We start from the raw sequence: 16,149 nt of genomic DNA, 5'->3' as shown, positions 1-16,149 counted from the left end.
TAGCACTAAAGAAATTATTTATATACTCCTATAGAGATTTAGCCCTAACCTTGTTTTCAAGAAAATTAAGATCAAGTAAAATGAAGTGTCCTACTCAAAATCATAGTATTTAATAGAACTAGTTAAAATCCAAATCTCTTAATTGATGGCAAGTAAAATAATCAATAAACAATTCATTCTAGACTTTTATTAATAAAAAAGCAACTGTACAACTTGGCCAAATATTCACTCTCCTGTTGTTTTTTAATTGAAGTATAGTCAATTTACAATGCTGTGTTAGCTTCTGGTATACAGCTTAGTGATTCAGTCATACATATATTTACATTCTTTTTCATATTCTTTTTCATTATAAGTTATTACAAGTCATTGAATATACTTCCCTGTGCTATACAGTAGGACCTTGTTGTTTACCTATCCTATATATAGTAGTATCTGCTTATCTCAAAATCCCAATTTATCCCTTTCCCCCTTGGTAACCAGAAATTTGTTTTCTTTAAAAAAAATTTTTTTTCAAATGTGTTGCATGTGTTGCACTTCATTTATTTATTTTAGTGGGAAGGTAATTAGGTTTACTTATTTATTTTTAGAGGAAGTACTGGGGATTGCACCCAGCTTTGTGTATGTTATGTACTCTACCACTTGAGCTATACCTTCCTCCATAAATTTTTCTATGTGAGTCTGTTTCTGTTTTGTAAATCAGTTTATTTGTGTCATTTTTTTTTAGATTCCAACATATAAGTGATAACATATGATATTTGTCTTTCTCTGTCTGACTTACTTCACCTAGTATGGTAATATCCAGGTCCATTCATATTGCTGCAAATGGCATTATTTCATTCTTTTTTATGGCTGAGTAGTATTCCAATGTACATATACACCATATCTTCTTTATCCAGTCATCTGTCAGTGGACATTTAGGTTGCTTCCATGTCTTGGCTATTGTAAATAATGCTGCCATGAGCACTGGTGCGAGTATATTTTCAAACTGGAGTTTTCTCCTGATACACATCTAGGAGTGGGACTGCTGGATCATATGGTAAATCTATTTTTAGTTTAATTTTCTTAAAAATTTTAAGGAATCTCCCTTCTGTTTTCCATAGTGTCTGCACCAAAGTACATTCCCACCAACAGTGTAGGAGGGTTCCCTTTTCTCCACAGCCTCTCTAGCGTTTATCATTTGTGGACTTCTAATGATGGTCATTCTGATTGGTGTGAGGTGATACCTCATTGTAGTTTTGATTTGCATTTCTCTGATAATTAACGATGTTTTTATTTTTCTTCTTCAATCACACATCCTCACTCTTTCCCTTGAATTATATCTTTGCTTAATCTTATTTCCTCAGATATATCCTTTCTGTTCCTATCTTCACCTTGGTCAGTCTCCATCCTCTTAGAATTCTGCTTTTTCCTTCAAATTAACCATTACTCAAGGTGATACTACGTGTTGGTTTGTGTATTTATTGACTGTCTCACTCACCAAAATGTAAGCTCCACAAGCGCAGCAATTTTGCTTTGTGCTGGGATTGTTTCAATTTAAAAAATGAGGTGGGGAGATGAAAAAGATAACTATTACTGTTTCCTTCAGTACTAGAAATCGGATTCTTTTACAACTTGATACTCAGTGTACTCGAGTCATTAGTCTCTGGAGCAAGGCAAAGCCTTCATGAGACATTAGTAACTTTAATATCTTTCAGATGACTAAGAATAACAATATTTCAGTCCTCTATGACTCTTTTTTACAATATTAGGCAAAATAAAGCTGCACAGTAAAATATCATAGTGATGATACAACACAGACTGACATAACATACAAATTCATGTTTTAAACTAGTCAGAGATTCTGCTTCACACTTTAAGTCTTGATTCACTGTCACTGAACAGTGTTGTGATGATGCATATCAATTACTTAAAATATATGAATTAACTGCCTCAGTTACTGTGGCAATGTTAAACCTATGTAGTATTGGCTGCTTGATCTCTGTAAGCACTATATTTCACTAAGACATACTGAAGAAAAATCAGCAATACACTGCTACATATGTATTTGTTAAACTGAAATGGTCAATGACAAAAAAATTTTAAATAACACATGTGGAACCCATTAAATGCTTTTAATTAAGTAAACTAAAAGTTCCATGTATTAAATCCTAACAAGGTGATTAGCTAAACACATAACTGTTTTCACATACAGAATCCTGAAAGATAGATATATCACTACTCCCATTTTACAGTTGAGGAAACTGAGATTTTTAAATAAGTAAACTAATTTGCTGACGGTAACTCAGTATCAAAAGACCTAAGTCCAAAGGCCTGAAATCAAGCCATATACGTAAATCAAAAATCTGTATAGTATAGCTGAATAGGTCCTTAGGTAAAGAAAACACGTTCTGTTTTATGATGCCGTTAATAGTCTTCAAATAGTACAAAAAAAACCCAAACAAAATCCAGTCCTAGATAAAATTCTCAAAATACGACAAAATAAAATTAGTTCTTAAACATGTTAGAAATAGTAGGTCTAAAATTTAAAATACAATGCAGAGAAAAACACTTCAGGATAAAGCATAGTCTCCAACAACACCATTCCTTACAAAGCAATGCGACTACTACTCACTAGGTTGCTTTAGCACTGCCTTGCACTGTCACAGTCAGGATAGGTATCCAAGTTCCTCTATATTCGAATGCTGGTAGCAAAGTAACACCTCCACCAATCCCCAGCATTCCTGAGTTAGCCGGTGCTGAAACAGGGCCACCCGGATTACTGTTTCCTGTTAGATACGGCAAAGAGAGCAAAGATACCAATTTACTCCTTTATTACAAATCCATAATATTCAAACACTTGGCTAATTAAAAAAAAATTTTTTTTGTTTTTGTTTTGGGGGAGGTAATTAGGTTTCTTTAAATATTTTTAAATTAATTTTTTATTTTATTTTATTTTTTAGTGGAGGTACTGAGGGTTGAACCCAGGACGTTGTGCATGCTAAGCACGCACTCTGCCACTGAGCTACACCCTTCCCCTGATCAATTTTTCAAAAATTACGCTATAGGACTGGATATTGCACAAATAAATGAAATTTATCGGTCCTATTTCAGCTACTATAGAGTCTCCCTGTTTCCCCAAAACACCATTTCCTTCTCTATATAAAACATACTAATAAAGAAAAATACTGACAAACTTTATAAAATACCTTTGGTTAAATCACTTTTTATCAGAGGTGGGAATAAAGGATAAAAAAGACCACTAATCACAGAGGAAAAAGTAGAAGAGAAGTTAAAGGGAACAAGAAGCTATGTATTGAGTTTCAAACTTAAATCACATTTATTCGTTTTTTTAAAAGAATGACAAATAGTCCTCCTAAGGTAGTAACCACAGTCTTTAAAGAGAAGTACCAAAGAAGATTGACTCTAAAATGAAGATTAGCATCTAAACTTTTGTTCTTATGTAATTAGAGGAACTGAAAGTATGTAAGAACAGAAAATACACTCTGGAAAGAAATATGCACAGTTGCCTCAGTGGGATGAAATTATTCTTTAAGTGTAAGTCTTTACATTTACATATAAAATACAAAATATTATAAAGAAATACAATAAAATATTATAAATGCATACATTTAGGTAACCCCAATTTCTCTGGCCATGGGATTTCTATCAAATATCATCTCAGAGTAGCGAATATTGTAAATTATAGCAGAATATAAAAACCAAAATACGATAAGCCTTTACCAGCTTGGTTTACTGTAGCAGGATTTCCAGTAGGAGGGACAAGAAACAAGGACTGGATAAAAGATCCCAGTGCATTCACAATATCACGAAAAACCTTGGTAGAATGCTGTTTCATATCATACGACTGACAAAATGACCTGTAAAATAATTTTAAATGTTTCTGGAGAAAATATTTGAACATATTAAAATTTTCAAACATTTTTAAATAGCAAGTGATGTTGATAAATCAGTCTCAATGCAATATTTTAAAAACTTCTTCATCACACCTAAGTGATTTTACTAACTCTGGACAAAGGTTCAATCTGAGGTCAATGTTCTTAGAAAAAAATTATCTTGCCCATTTTAACTCAGTAAATTCAATTGAGGGCAATCACTAACCACACTTTTTGCCCACACCTACACCCCTCCATCTACATACAACACACAATTTTCTTTGTTTAGAACCCTTCCTACCAGCATAAATATTATCCTATCCATTTAACAAAATATTGCGAAGGTTCTACCTCAATAGCTGAGGCTGCACACAGAGTCTGTGTATCGATTCCACTGCAACAGCTCGTAGCCACTGCGGTTTATCTGCATCCAGAAATTTCACCAGAAGTGACAGAAATATTTCACATTCAGTTACCTAAAAAATACAAGATTTGTAATAATATTTCTTTAAATCTAAGAACTATAAATTACATTCTTGTTTTTAACTTAGTGCTATAGACAAACCAACAAAATCTTTCAATTTTAAATAAATGATCATTTGTAATGAGGAGCAGAGAAAAAGAAAAGAAGAAGGGAAAAGTACTTACGTATGGAAAAGCTAACAGTAAAAATAATCAGCGTCTCTCTAAATACATCATCGAAAACTCACACCAGTGATCTTCCAACATGGTTAATGTTTCATCCTTATCCTTGAGAAAGCACAATGCACCATCATGCCACCCTCATTCCTGGAAGGCGGCATGTATCATGTATGCTCTACCCTTCAGTAATACCACAAAGCTTTTTCCATATGTTCTTGCGTTGCTTAAGAAGCAAAGAGGCAATAAGCCAAAGAATGTTTGGAATTTATTTTCTAGTAGGAAAACAAGGAGGAACCTATAGTAGTTGACAGGTGTAGGACACACAAAGTACTAAGAACAAGGCTTGGTGCATAGTTTTGCTTTATTAAGTATTAGTTATTACCTTTGTTATTAATATAAACCATCTCCTCTGCAAGCACTTTGTAAATAAAGAATATTTAAAGCACATTCTCAACATTATTTATTAAATGTCTGATGACTGAATGAACAAAAAGTAACCAGTTAATTCAAAGGTTAATGAATTGTTTCTGTCACATATTAGTTGAGGACACAGCAGGACTTCTGAAAGATAAGAATTAACCTGACATTGTGATCACTAGGCCAAAATGAATCTTACTTCCTTATCAGGCACAGCAAGTTATTAGACGTTTTAGCTGGGGGTGCCCCAAAAGAGTGACCATAATGTGGGGCAAGGAATTTCGAGAATAAAGGAGCTCTCAGGAGTTTAGCCCAAAGTTTTAGCAGTTGGTATGTTCTAATGCCTTTAAAAGGTATTTAAAAATAGGACATAATCATGAAGATAGAGTAGGAGGGAGAACCAAAAGCAATTTATCCTTAGACTGCTATGACTGGGGAAGTCATAATGCAGAGGTTTGTCACTGTCCTAAACTTGACAATGGTCAAAAAGCACTAGATCAGAAAACACGACTCAGCCTGTTTATTCACCAACTTTGCAGATGACAAGCAAGGTAACTTTCTTATAAATAAAGGATAAAAGTATCTGCAACTTCCTGAGAAATCAAATGAGAAAAATGTAAGAATAAAAACACCCCCTAAACATGACATAGTGACACATAAGTACAGAGTGCCTACTGTTTTTTCTAAATAAAATGACTCCTTTTTAGTAAAGAACTGAGAAAGAATCATGCCAGTGACTCACTGAGCAATAGTTGTATCTACTGAAGTTTTAACAGGAGTAGGTCCTTCAAAACGTGTACGATCTGTTTTAGAGGGAAAGTGGAATTTAAACCTAATCATAGAATTGAAGAAGGTTCACCGGTTAGGTTTTGAGGCCAGGAAATAAAGTCGCTCAGAAACATCAAGCATATCACAGCCAAAGGAAAGATTAATGTTATAAAACCTGCCTTGGAGAGTTTCCTCTCATTTCTCCTCCTATGAAAAAGTGACTACAGTACAAATCAAACAATCACTCAGTTTATACTGTACCCACTGAAGTCTTGTGATTTGGGTAAAAGAGCCTTTCTCCTGAGGTCTGGAGCTTTGCTCACGCTTCCTCCCTGCTTGCCAAGTGTGAAAGTCTGATCAGAGAAGTAGTGGCTGAGGACAATGAATTGTTCTCAAGGATATCAATGGAAGATGCCTATTACGAATCTAAGTAAAGCCTTTCCCCCAAGGGGTTGCACTCACATGACACAGGTATCTATGGCCTAAGTCCAATTCTCATGGCACAAAGATAATTCATGAACTCCATTATACTAGCATGAACAGTGATGAATGTGCTGGAATTCCTCTAGTCCTTTGGTACCAGATAATAGTCAGGAGACAACTAATGCTTAAGATGAATCAAAGTCATCCTGTCGGAAATTCTCATTGAAGTATCACACAGATACCTGATAAGAAATCATACACGTATGATTGGCTTAGAAAACAATGATGAAAGTCTGGTAGAATTCTTAAATGCAGGAGTTTATTTCTCAGGGGACAGTTAGAGTTAACAACCTTATAGATGATAGATTTGTTAGTATTAAGATCCTCTGTTAGAGAAATATTTGTAAAGAAGTGGAAAATTAAACTGCACAAGCCATTTAGTCCATTCATTTCTTTAACAGTAGTAAGTCAAAGGTAGAACGGAGATATGTTAGCCATTTATAACCAAGTTTAGAAAATTAGTAGATATCTTTAATGAATTTCTTACAGATAACTTCCTAAAAGAGATCTCTGGGTATGGAGCCTAAGTGTTTTAGAGGACAGAAAAGCATCCAGCTCAGATGATAGAAAGTGGGAAGAACATTGTGTGCTAGCTGTATTATCTCTGTACCTGAATGACTGGGCATTCTATTTCCTCTAGTTACTCTAGATATATTAACAGAAGATTAGTTATCTTCCCCTCTGAGTTACTTGATAGAATATGAGATAAGCTGGTGAATACTGGCGGAGAACACTGATTCTCCAGTGCAATGGTCCCAGAAGTGGGGTCTATGGACCTCTGGGGGTCCCTGCGACCGTTTCAGGGCATCTGTAACATCATAATTACTTCTATAATAATGCTAAGATACTACTTGCCATTTTTAACACATTGACATTTGTACTGATGATTCAAAACAATGGTGGGTAAAACAGATGGTGCTTTAGCAAGAATCAAGGCAGCAGCACCAAACTGTTCTAGTGTCATTGTATTCTTCACCATCATACACACACACACACACACAAGGTTTGCTTCACTTAAGGACCACAATCACAATGAGCAAAACTAAAATAACAAATAAAAAATAAAACACAAATCACTGAATTTATTAAATGTGACCCATACATGCATGTCTTTTTAATTTTCTGTGCGACAAAATGGGAAGTACACGTGAAGTACTTTTGCTGTGTATCAAAGTACAATGGTTGTTTGGAGGAAAAGCACCATTGAGAACTGACCTAGTCACTTTTTTCCCCTATGGAAATAATTTTAACTGAAAGAGTGAATGGCAAACCATGACTGTTTACACTTGTGCATATTACAGACATTTTATCAAAAATTAACAAAGTAAGCCTGTCACTTTAGGGGAAACAACTGACAGTATTTATTACCAATGGTAAGACTGAAGCTTTCAGACAAAAATTAGAAATTTTGGAAAATTTGTATCTGCTTCTGTGACCTTGATAGCATCTTAATAACAGAAGATTTTTCTGATAAATGGTTGCTGATATTAACATATGTGATCTTTGGTACTGTATGAAGTGTTAACATTTGAAGTATCCGCACAACTAAAATAAGTAATACTACAAAATCATGCATGGGTGAAAAAAAACAAAGCACAAGATGAACCAATGAATTTTAAGGTAACAGAGTATAAAAATGTCATTAATATGGTCTCAGATTCTACACTTTTAAAGTGTCACTGGTTCAGTTTGGTGTAATATCAAAGAATATCCACTATTAACTGAAAAGGCCACTGAAATAATTCTGCCTTTTCCAACTACATATCACTGTGAGGACAGATGCTTTGACTGAAACAACATATCACAAAATAATGAAACAAAAATAAAGTATGAGAATCCAGCCATCTTCTATTAAGCCAGGCACTAAAGAGGTTTGCAAAAAACACAAAACAAAACTTTTTTGTTCTTTGGAAAATATACGGATTCTTCACAAAAACAAATTTTTATGTTAACATGTAATGGGTTTTAGTATCATCTCAGACTTAATTTTTAATACAGTAAATAATGACAGAAATAATCCACATAAACAAAAGCTCCTCAGTATTTTTACTGAGAGGCCCTACAATTGAAAAGTATAAGAATTACTACTCTGGTATGTCCTTTAAGAGACATATCATTTTCAGGTTTAAATAAAGAAAACTCAAGAAAAATAAGAGAGAAGCATTCCACGTCACTCACATATCTCACCCCACAACTACCACACTTTTTCAACTTTTGCCCTTGGAGAAACTAGACTACCTGGACTTTCCCATACTAATGAATTAAGTTTCAATCTAACAAATTATAATGCTGAGGAATTAATATCTTATATACATCTGAAGAATTCATCCTCGTAACACCGCCCTAGAGCTGCCTTGTTGTGAAGGGCAGTTTTACCAGTTGGTCATCACTCCCAAACGATGAGTGAAGTACAGAGTAGGTCTTTTTCTTCTTTTAGGCACTAACATTCAATCTTTTCTGCCGCTGGCTGTGCTGTTCTCTCTCCTCATTCTGCCCCCTAAATCGAGGAGACTAAGGTCAAAATAGGGAGAATGGGATAGGAGCAGTACAAGAAACTTGGCACTGGCAGCCTTGGAGAGGGGAAGAAATGAGAATTAAGAAAACAGTAAAGCATAAAATGCAGTGGGGTTAAGAGCGTGCGTGTGGGGGTCTAACAGAAGTACTTAACATCCCAGCTCTGCAGCTTATACACCATATGATCCCAGGTAAATTATATAAATATCCTGAGCCTCATTTTGTCAGTTGTAAAATAAAAATGAGTGCCTGCTTTATAGGGTTGTAGTAAAGTCTACATGAATTAATAAATGTAAAGCACTGTGTAGTATCCAGGATCTATGTACACAATGACAGCAATTTCACCCAAAATGGAAATTACTAAGGAATAAGGTATCTGATCCCTGAAAAAGTCACTGGATGAACTGCTAGATACCAGAACTGATGGACAGAAACCAAGTGCTTAGTCATCTTGGGCTGCCATAACATAATACCGTAGACTGGGTGGCTTAGACAACAAAAATTTATTTCTCACAGTTCTGGAGGCTGCAAACCTGACATCAGGGTGCCAGCATGGTCGGGCTCTGGAGAGAGCTCTCTTTCTGGCTGCCTTACCACTGTGTCCTCACACGGCAGAGAGAGAGCAAGCACGCTCTCTAGTGTCTCTTCATATATGGTCACTAACTCTATCCTGGCGGCCCTATCTTCATGACCTCATCTAACCTAATTATCTCCTAAAGATCCCGTCTCCAAATACCATCAAAGAGGAGGTTACGGCTTCAACATATAAATTCTGAAGGGAAACAATTCAGCACCAAGTTTTATAAACATAAAAGATAGTTAAGTTGGTAATTCTTGATTCAGGGACAGAAACAAAATGTGAATTCTGCATTGATTATGCTGAGGATGCAACAAGCATGCTGCATTATGGTGGAGAACAGAAGAGAGACTTGACTCTCCATTACTGACTAGTGGCTAGGAAAAGGAAAAGGAGTGATGTCTTCTCTTCCTACAACCTTATGTTAATTTAATTATTTAAACCTGCATTTAGAGAGGGACAAGACATAAGCCCTCCTAAGACAACTCGGATAATACTTAGGGAATAAGGAGTGAAGTGATACATATTTGGCTTCGTCACAGGTAATAAACTCAGTTTTTATTCATTTTGGGAAGTCTTCACCTCTCCTTCATTTTTGAAGGAAAGTTTTGCTGTATGTAGTATTCTTGGATATAGTTTTTTCTGTCAACGTGTCTTCCCTGGGCTTGCGTGTGCTTGTTTCTACTCTGGAGCTCCCTCTTGTGTCTGTCTGGAGTACTGCAGCCTGTGGTGCTGTACCAGCCAAGGTATCCGTGCTTCCCCTGGTGTCTGCCTGTGTTACTATAACCTCCCTGGTGCTGCAGCAAGCCACAGGGCTTGCCTTTGTTCTCAGCTGGTCCTCAGGCATCCAGGTGTGTTGCTGCCCTTCTTGTCAGTGTCCAAGAGTTGGATAAGACAAAAATCAGTCCCTTGAGCAGTACCCCCAGAAGTGAGAGCGCTGGTTGCACATTTCATCTTTCTTTCCCACATGAAGGAGAAGCCCTAGATTGGGAGTTTTCTCTTGACCATACCATGCTGTGCTGCGCCAGGAGTGGGATGAGGTATATCCGGTAACTGCAACAGCTTTCCTACCCACTCTAATGAAACTTTACTTGGCCTTGTACTTGCCTGGGTGCTGTAATTTCTAAACTGGTTTCTAAAGTTCTTACAAAAGCAATCTGGTCTGTACATCAATAAGCTGGTGTCTCCACGGGGCACAGAGTGCCTGGAGCTTCCTATCCCACCATTTTGTCACTCTGGTTTACATTTTTTAAAAGCTTCTCCACAAACAGACTATAAACAAATACAATACAGGAAATATAACAGCCGACAGGTATAAGCTTTCCACCTTTGGAGAAACTAACCTACTTTTCATTTACTTTCGGCAAATGCAAGCTGACCTTTCAAAATTTCTAAAATTTCACCCATGTAAAGACTCAAAGAATTTCCCTCCATTTTAATTGTATATAATTAGACAACAAAGTCTTGATTTTTCAATTAAATATAACTATTGGAAATTATATCAAATACTCTGCATGTTGTGGGGAACATGGTTTGTAATTTTCAAAAAGTTACAACAAAAAAGTCCAAGCCAACAATTATGAGTATATCAAAAGACTCAAACCTTTGGCACCAAACCCCGATTGCTTACGTTCCTTAAATAGCAATATATTCTGAAATGACTTGATTCCTTACAGTATTTCCAAACAAAGTATTAAAGACAACAATGTGTATTATAGATGTATCTTATGTAGCCAGAAATAATAACTACAGTGCTTATAAAGATTATTTCTGAATGCATTTTGCATAAATTAATTTGGAATATGAAAAGAAAATCTATGACAAGTGTAACATATATAGGAAAAAAACTTTATTTTAAAAAGGTCTCCACAGAATTTACTTTAACTACCTATACTATCCAATAGTTTGTAATGCTGCTGGTTATCGCTAACATTTAGCTTATTGACTTTTCACAGCAGATGATCAACAACTATTTTTGTTAATTAAAATGAAGGATATAAATATTAAAATTTATACAATGAAATTAACATAAATTAAAAAGAAATGTAACACACCATTTTCTCTGAAAAATATTATTTGAATATTTAAGAGTAAACCATTACATTGATAGAACTATGATCAGGAGTATCACAACATATCCTGCTTCCATAAATTTATACAAAATAGATACAATATTGGACTGAAAGTAAATATTGATTTCTAATACTAGAATTCACCAAATCTTATAACAGGCCATGATTCTTCTTGCCATAAATGAAAAATACCATATAAACATAAGAAAGATTCAAGAAAGGAAGGAATGAATCTTTTGGCTACCTAGGAGAATACCTATATATACTCAAAAAAAAAAAAAAAAAGATCCACTTAACTGAAGTAAAAAAGCTAAACACACTATAATAAATCATCTTCTAAGAAGAGATTTCAGGCAGTTACACACACAAACATGTATGAAAATTAGCACTTACCAAAAGACTGTAAAATTGCTTAATCAGAACAGATACCACTCTCAGCAAACGCATGCAGATAGGAAAATACGGTTTTTCAACTGGTGCTGGAGAAGATGAAGTGCTGGAACCTTGTCTGAACTTTATATTTGGAGAAAAGAGCTTTATCACAAGAGGACACACCCTTTCTTTGAGAAGGAAACTAAATTCCTGATGCTATTTGCAAAGATTGAAAAAAAAAGAAAGAAAAAAAGAATTAACTTTGTACTAAATGCTTACAAAACAGTCTCATTGGTAAATAATACTCTTTAATAGTCAGTATGAATAATGTAGCCTTATTATAAGTTTATACAGTTTATTATTTTACAGTTTGCACACGATTCTGAAATTAGTATTGCTCTTTGAGAATGTAAAATCAAATGATAATCAATATTTCAAGTTTTAAAAAGTATCTAAATTAAAAGGAACATATAATAATTTGGGAATTGAAATATTTATTACTAACAATGTTAATTTTAGTAGGACACTAGCAATTAAAAACATTAAGAACAGAAGAAAGAAAACAGATTATACAAATTCAAATAGATAAAGCATTTAAATAGGCAGCTGAGGAGAAAAACCTTGATTAATAAAGAATAATAAATTATATAATTCATGCATTTTATTTAGCAAAGATAATAATTCTATTCATGAATAGAAGATTTATTAACCAACTTAATATTTTGTTCTACTTAGATTGCTTGAACAGAACACAATGAGCTGATAAAAACACAATGACAAACACGCATAATTATTTTAATGTCTGGGAATCTTGCAAAGAATTCTTAAGTTTTACTTACAGTCATGGCATAATATGCAGAAACCCTCTCCTGACCTGTTCATTCCCTGCCTATGTTAGCCAAAAGTAGTCCCATTTTACTGACAATACAAGGTCTAGTCTACATTTAATGTCTAACCTCAAATATATATTATTCTGTTGTTTAACCATCCCAATTTTATTGAGGCTGAGAACAAAGGAACAATCACAAAAATCAACCAATCTAATACTTTAATCTCTCAGAAAAGGAAAAGTAAGACACAGAGCAGTTTATCTGTTCAGAATCACAAAATGCATCAAATGTATCTTTAAGAAGTCAGTCACTCAAGAAAAAAAATAAGCTTTACTAGAGGAAAAAAGAAAGAAAACACAGATAAGTGAAAAGATAAAAATAAAAGCTTTGCCTAATCTCAACTCCTGGAGATAAATTAGTGAGTCATTGTTGACTCCAAATATGTATACTTCTAGCTTTTTATATCCATTTTATGTACTTTTAATTCTTCCCCCCACCAAAAAATGGGATTTTTTAAGAGTTATGTGATTTGAAATTCTACTCTCACATCTACAGCAGTTTCACTGACTGACAAAGTGAAAAGCATAGTTAAATCCATTTTCATAGTTTACTAAATAACCTTAGGTATTGGCTAATTTATAAATATTACAGACAAGTCTTAAAAGTTTCATCTATTCAGTTTCCCCCCTCACTGCTCACCTAATTACAATTGGCTTTCCTCCACAACCACCACCAACTACTGCATGTCTACTGGAACTGTTCTCAACATGATCTCTGTGGCCAAAGCCAACACTGCCTTTTCAATCTTATCAAATTTCTTTGAAGCGCCTGACATAAATGATTACTTGGCTGATCTTGAAGCTTTCCTGCTTTTGTCTTATATCAGGCTGTACCATTTAACCATTTGACCATTTAACGATGAGGTTTCTCAGAGCTCCAGAAAACCAGGTCCTCACATCCTGCTCACCGCATGCTATCATCAGAGCTGATCTCATTCACTCCCGTATCTTCAGTTAGCAACTAAAGCGAAGTTTAGATTTGTAACTTTAGCGCAAAACCGTACTTCTGTGCTCAAGATGCATAAATTCAACTACCATTTTGTATACACTCAGGTACCTCAAAATGAGTAAGTTAAAAACAGAATACACTATCCTTTCTAGCAAAAGTTCTGCCCACAGAGTATTAGCAGCAAGTAACTCACTGCTCAAACCAGAAAGCTAGAAGTCATCCTTGATTAATAAAGTATAATTAGCTCTATATTTCACTGACTTTATTTTGAAGAAGGTGAAAGGCTGCCTTTGTCCTCGCATTTACTCACCATCTGGCTGCTGGCTGGTGAAGACGCACCAGGCACTGCACCAGGGGAAGGCAGTCAGGGTCATGCTCAGTTCTGCCCCTGCCCTTAGACAGCTTATTTTCTTTTTAAAAGAAAAGGCAGATTCTTTCTTAGGGTCACTGCTCTGCAGCATTCTTTCCCTATTCTACCTATTTCTCCCAACTAACTCCTCTTTATCTCTCAGGGAAAAGCTTCACAGCCTTCATTCGTCACCAGTTCTCCACCAGGTTTGGTACCTGTGTTGCTCATTTCCATAGCACTTTTTTACACTTTTTTCTCACAGCACTCATCATATTTTATCATTCAGGTAATGTTTTTTCTTCCAATTAGACTGGTAAGTGTCATAAGGGCAGGAATTTTATGTGTCTTATTTAAATTCTGTATCCTTGGCGCTGAATATATAGACCAGCACATTGTAAGGGACTGGTAAATTTCGGTTGGATGAATTAATAATGAATGAATGAATGAAAATAAAAATTTATCTCTTGAAGAAAACTTTTAGGAGTTAATTTTAGGATCTTACGCAGAATATTTCTTTTTTTCTTCTCAGCACTGTAGCTGGAAGAATAAAATAGACTTATTGCAGGCACTATAAATCTGGAAACATTTTTTTCACATCTTTCCTGACAAAATTAGTAAATATAATCTAAACTATAGAGATTTATAATTCAAAATCATTTACCAGTTCATTCATTCAAGTATTTGTCAAACACCAGCCGTATGCCAGGCACTAGAAATAAATGGGCACCCATACAACAGGGAACTAAGTCCCTTCCTCACAGAGTTTCCCCTAGGGAAAGAGAGAAGATAAACTACTTCACAAATACGTATGTCAGGAGGTACCAAGTGCTATAAAGAAAAATAACAAGGGGTAAGAAAGGGCGCTGGCATGAAGAAAAGTGGCCATTTTACACACGGTGGTTGGGGAAAGTTTTCTGATTAAGGTGACCATGGAGTAAAGACCTCAAAAAGAGGAAGAGAACAAGCCACACGGGAGAAAAGCATTCCAGGCCCCCGAAGCAGTACGCACAAAGGCCCTGAAGCAGGAGTCCACCTGGGTCATTTAGGAACAACAAGAATGACAGTGTGACTAACGGATGAGGGCACTTACAAACTATGAAAACTTAGACAAATTATTTAACCCTCTGAAAGTCTTAGCTTCCTCCTGTGTAAAAGCAGGAATAACTGGTACTTCTCAGGCACTGTGAAGACTAAAGGTACATAAGGAACTTAAGCAAAGTCGTCGCATGGAACAGGCAGTCAAAAGTGGCAGCTGTTGAGACTAGCATTTTATACAAGACTGCTAGACAAGTTATAGCTAAACTTACCCTATATTAATACAAGAAATGGAATCATCAGTTATTATGGCTCATCATCACCAAAAGCATTTAACAGCTGTCTAACACAGACCAAAAATTATGAACCATGTAATAAAATTTCAATCCCAACTCCTGAGCTAAAGGATCTTCTACTTTAGTGGTACCTGATTCACACACCTTGTAGGTAGGAGTAAAGGACAAGTTAGATGACTAAGGGGGGGCCACATGGTAGGGAAAGGAGCTAGAGGAGTAGTTAGAAGATCTAAATTTTAGTTCAAGATCTGCTAGTAACTAAGGAACCCTATGTAAATCACTGAACCATTTCTGAACTTTAGCTTCTTACAAATAAAATAAAAAGTCTGAATTCTTTCTTACTTTTTTCCCTATTAACCTTCTGTTTTGAAATATTCTGTATCACTCATGAAATTTATTAAGCACTGACTACTTTTTTCCATTAAAATTATGTAAAAGCACACAGCTACATATAACCAATTATAAATCAGTAACAATCTTTTTAGGCTTTTAAATATTACAGAAAGAGTTTGCATACCCCATTCCTTCATACACCCCCTGACTGGGAAGTGTTTGACTAGAAAGACCCCAGGGATCCCTTCTAATGTCAGAATTTCACGATGCTTGGGCATTACTAAAATGTAAGATAATACTAAATTACCATAAGTTTAAGGTAATAATTATACCTTATTAAGGTATAATTTTTTGCATCTTTTAATGTGAGAGAAAAATACATGCTGCTTTCCTGAAAAATATCTGTGAAAAAAATTAAAGATTAATTTTGTTGCAAGATACTACAAATGGCTTACTTGTAAAAAGACTTGTGGAAAATCATTCAGGACTGACTCAAGTAATTCGAGGCCAAACGTTCGAGTCATTTCTGTCATGCCTACTAGCCAGTAAGGGGCATCAGCATTAACCAACTGGCACAGGTC

At 35.2% G+C, this 16,149-nt stretch overlaps 1 protein-coding gene across 3 annotated transcripts in view; it reads right to left on the bottom strand.

The window, feature by feature from the left end:
• MON2 (MON2 homolog, regulator of endosome-to-Golgi trafficking) overlaps window positions 1-16,149 on the bottom strand; it is a 101,927-nt gene that overhangs the window by 59,618 nt on the left and 26,160 nt on the right. For all 3 annotated transcript variants that reach the window (XM_010949021.3, XM_010949038.3, XM_074374649.1), the window contains 5 exons: window positions 16,024-16,149; window positions 11,739-11,933; window positions 4,224-4,348; window positions 3,721-3,857; window positions 2,612-2,765 (listed from right to left, as the gene is read on the bottom strand). In XM_010949021.3, the coding sequence (XP_010947323.1) occupies window positions 2,612-2,765; window positions 3,721-3,857; window positions 4,224-4,348; window positions 11,739-11,933; window positions 16,024-16,149 (737 nt within the window). The remainder of the gene's footprint in view (window positions 1-2,611; window positions 2,766-3,720; window positions 3,858-4,223; window positions 4,349-11,738; window positions 11,934-16,023) is intronic.

This window comes from Camelus bactrianus, chromosome 12 (assembly GCF_048773025.1).
Source record: "Camelus bactrianus isolate YW-2024 breed Bactrian camel chromosome 12, ASM4877302v1, whole genome shotgun sequence".
Lineage (NCBI taxonomy): Eukaryota > Metazoa > Chordata > Mammalia > Artiodactyla > Camelidae > Camelus > Camelus bactrianus.
The sequence above is the reverse complement of the archived record's forward strand: the minus strand, read 5'-3'. Positions and strand labels throughout refer to the sequence as shown.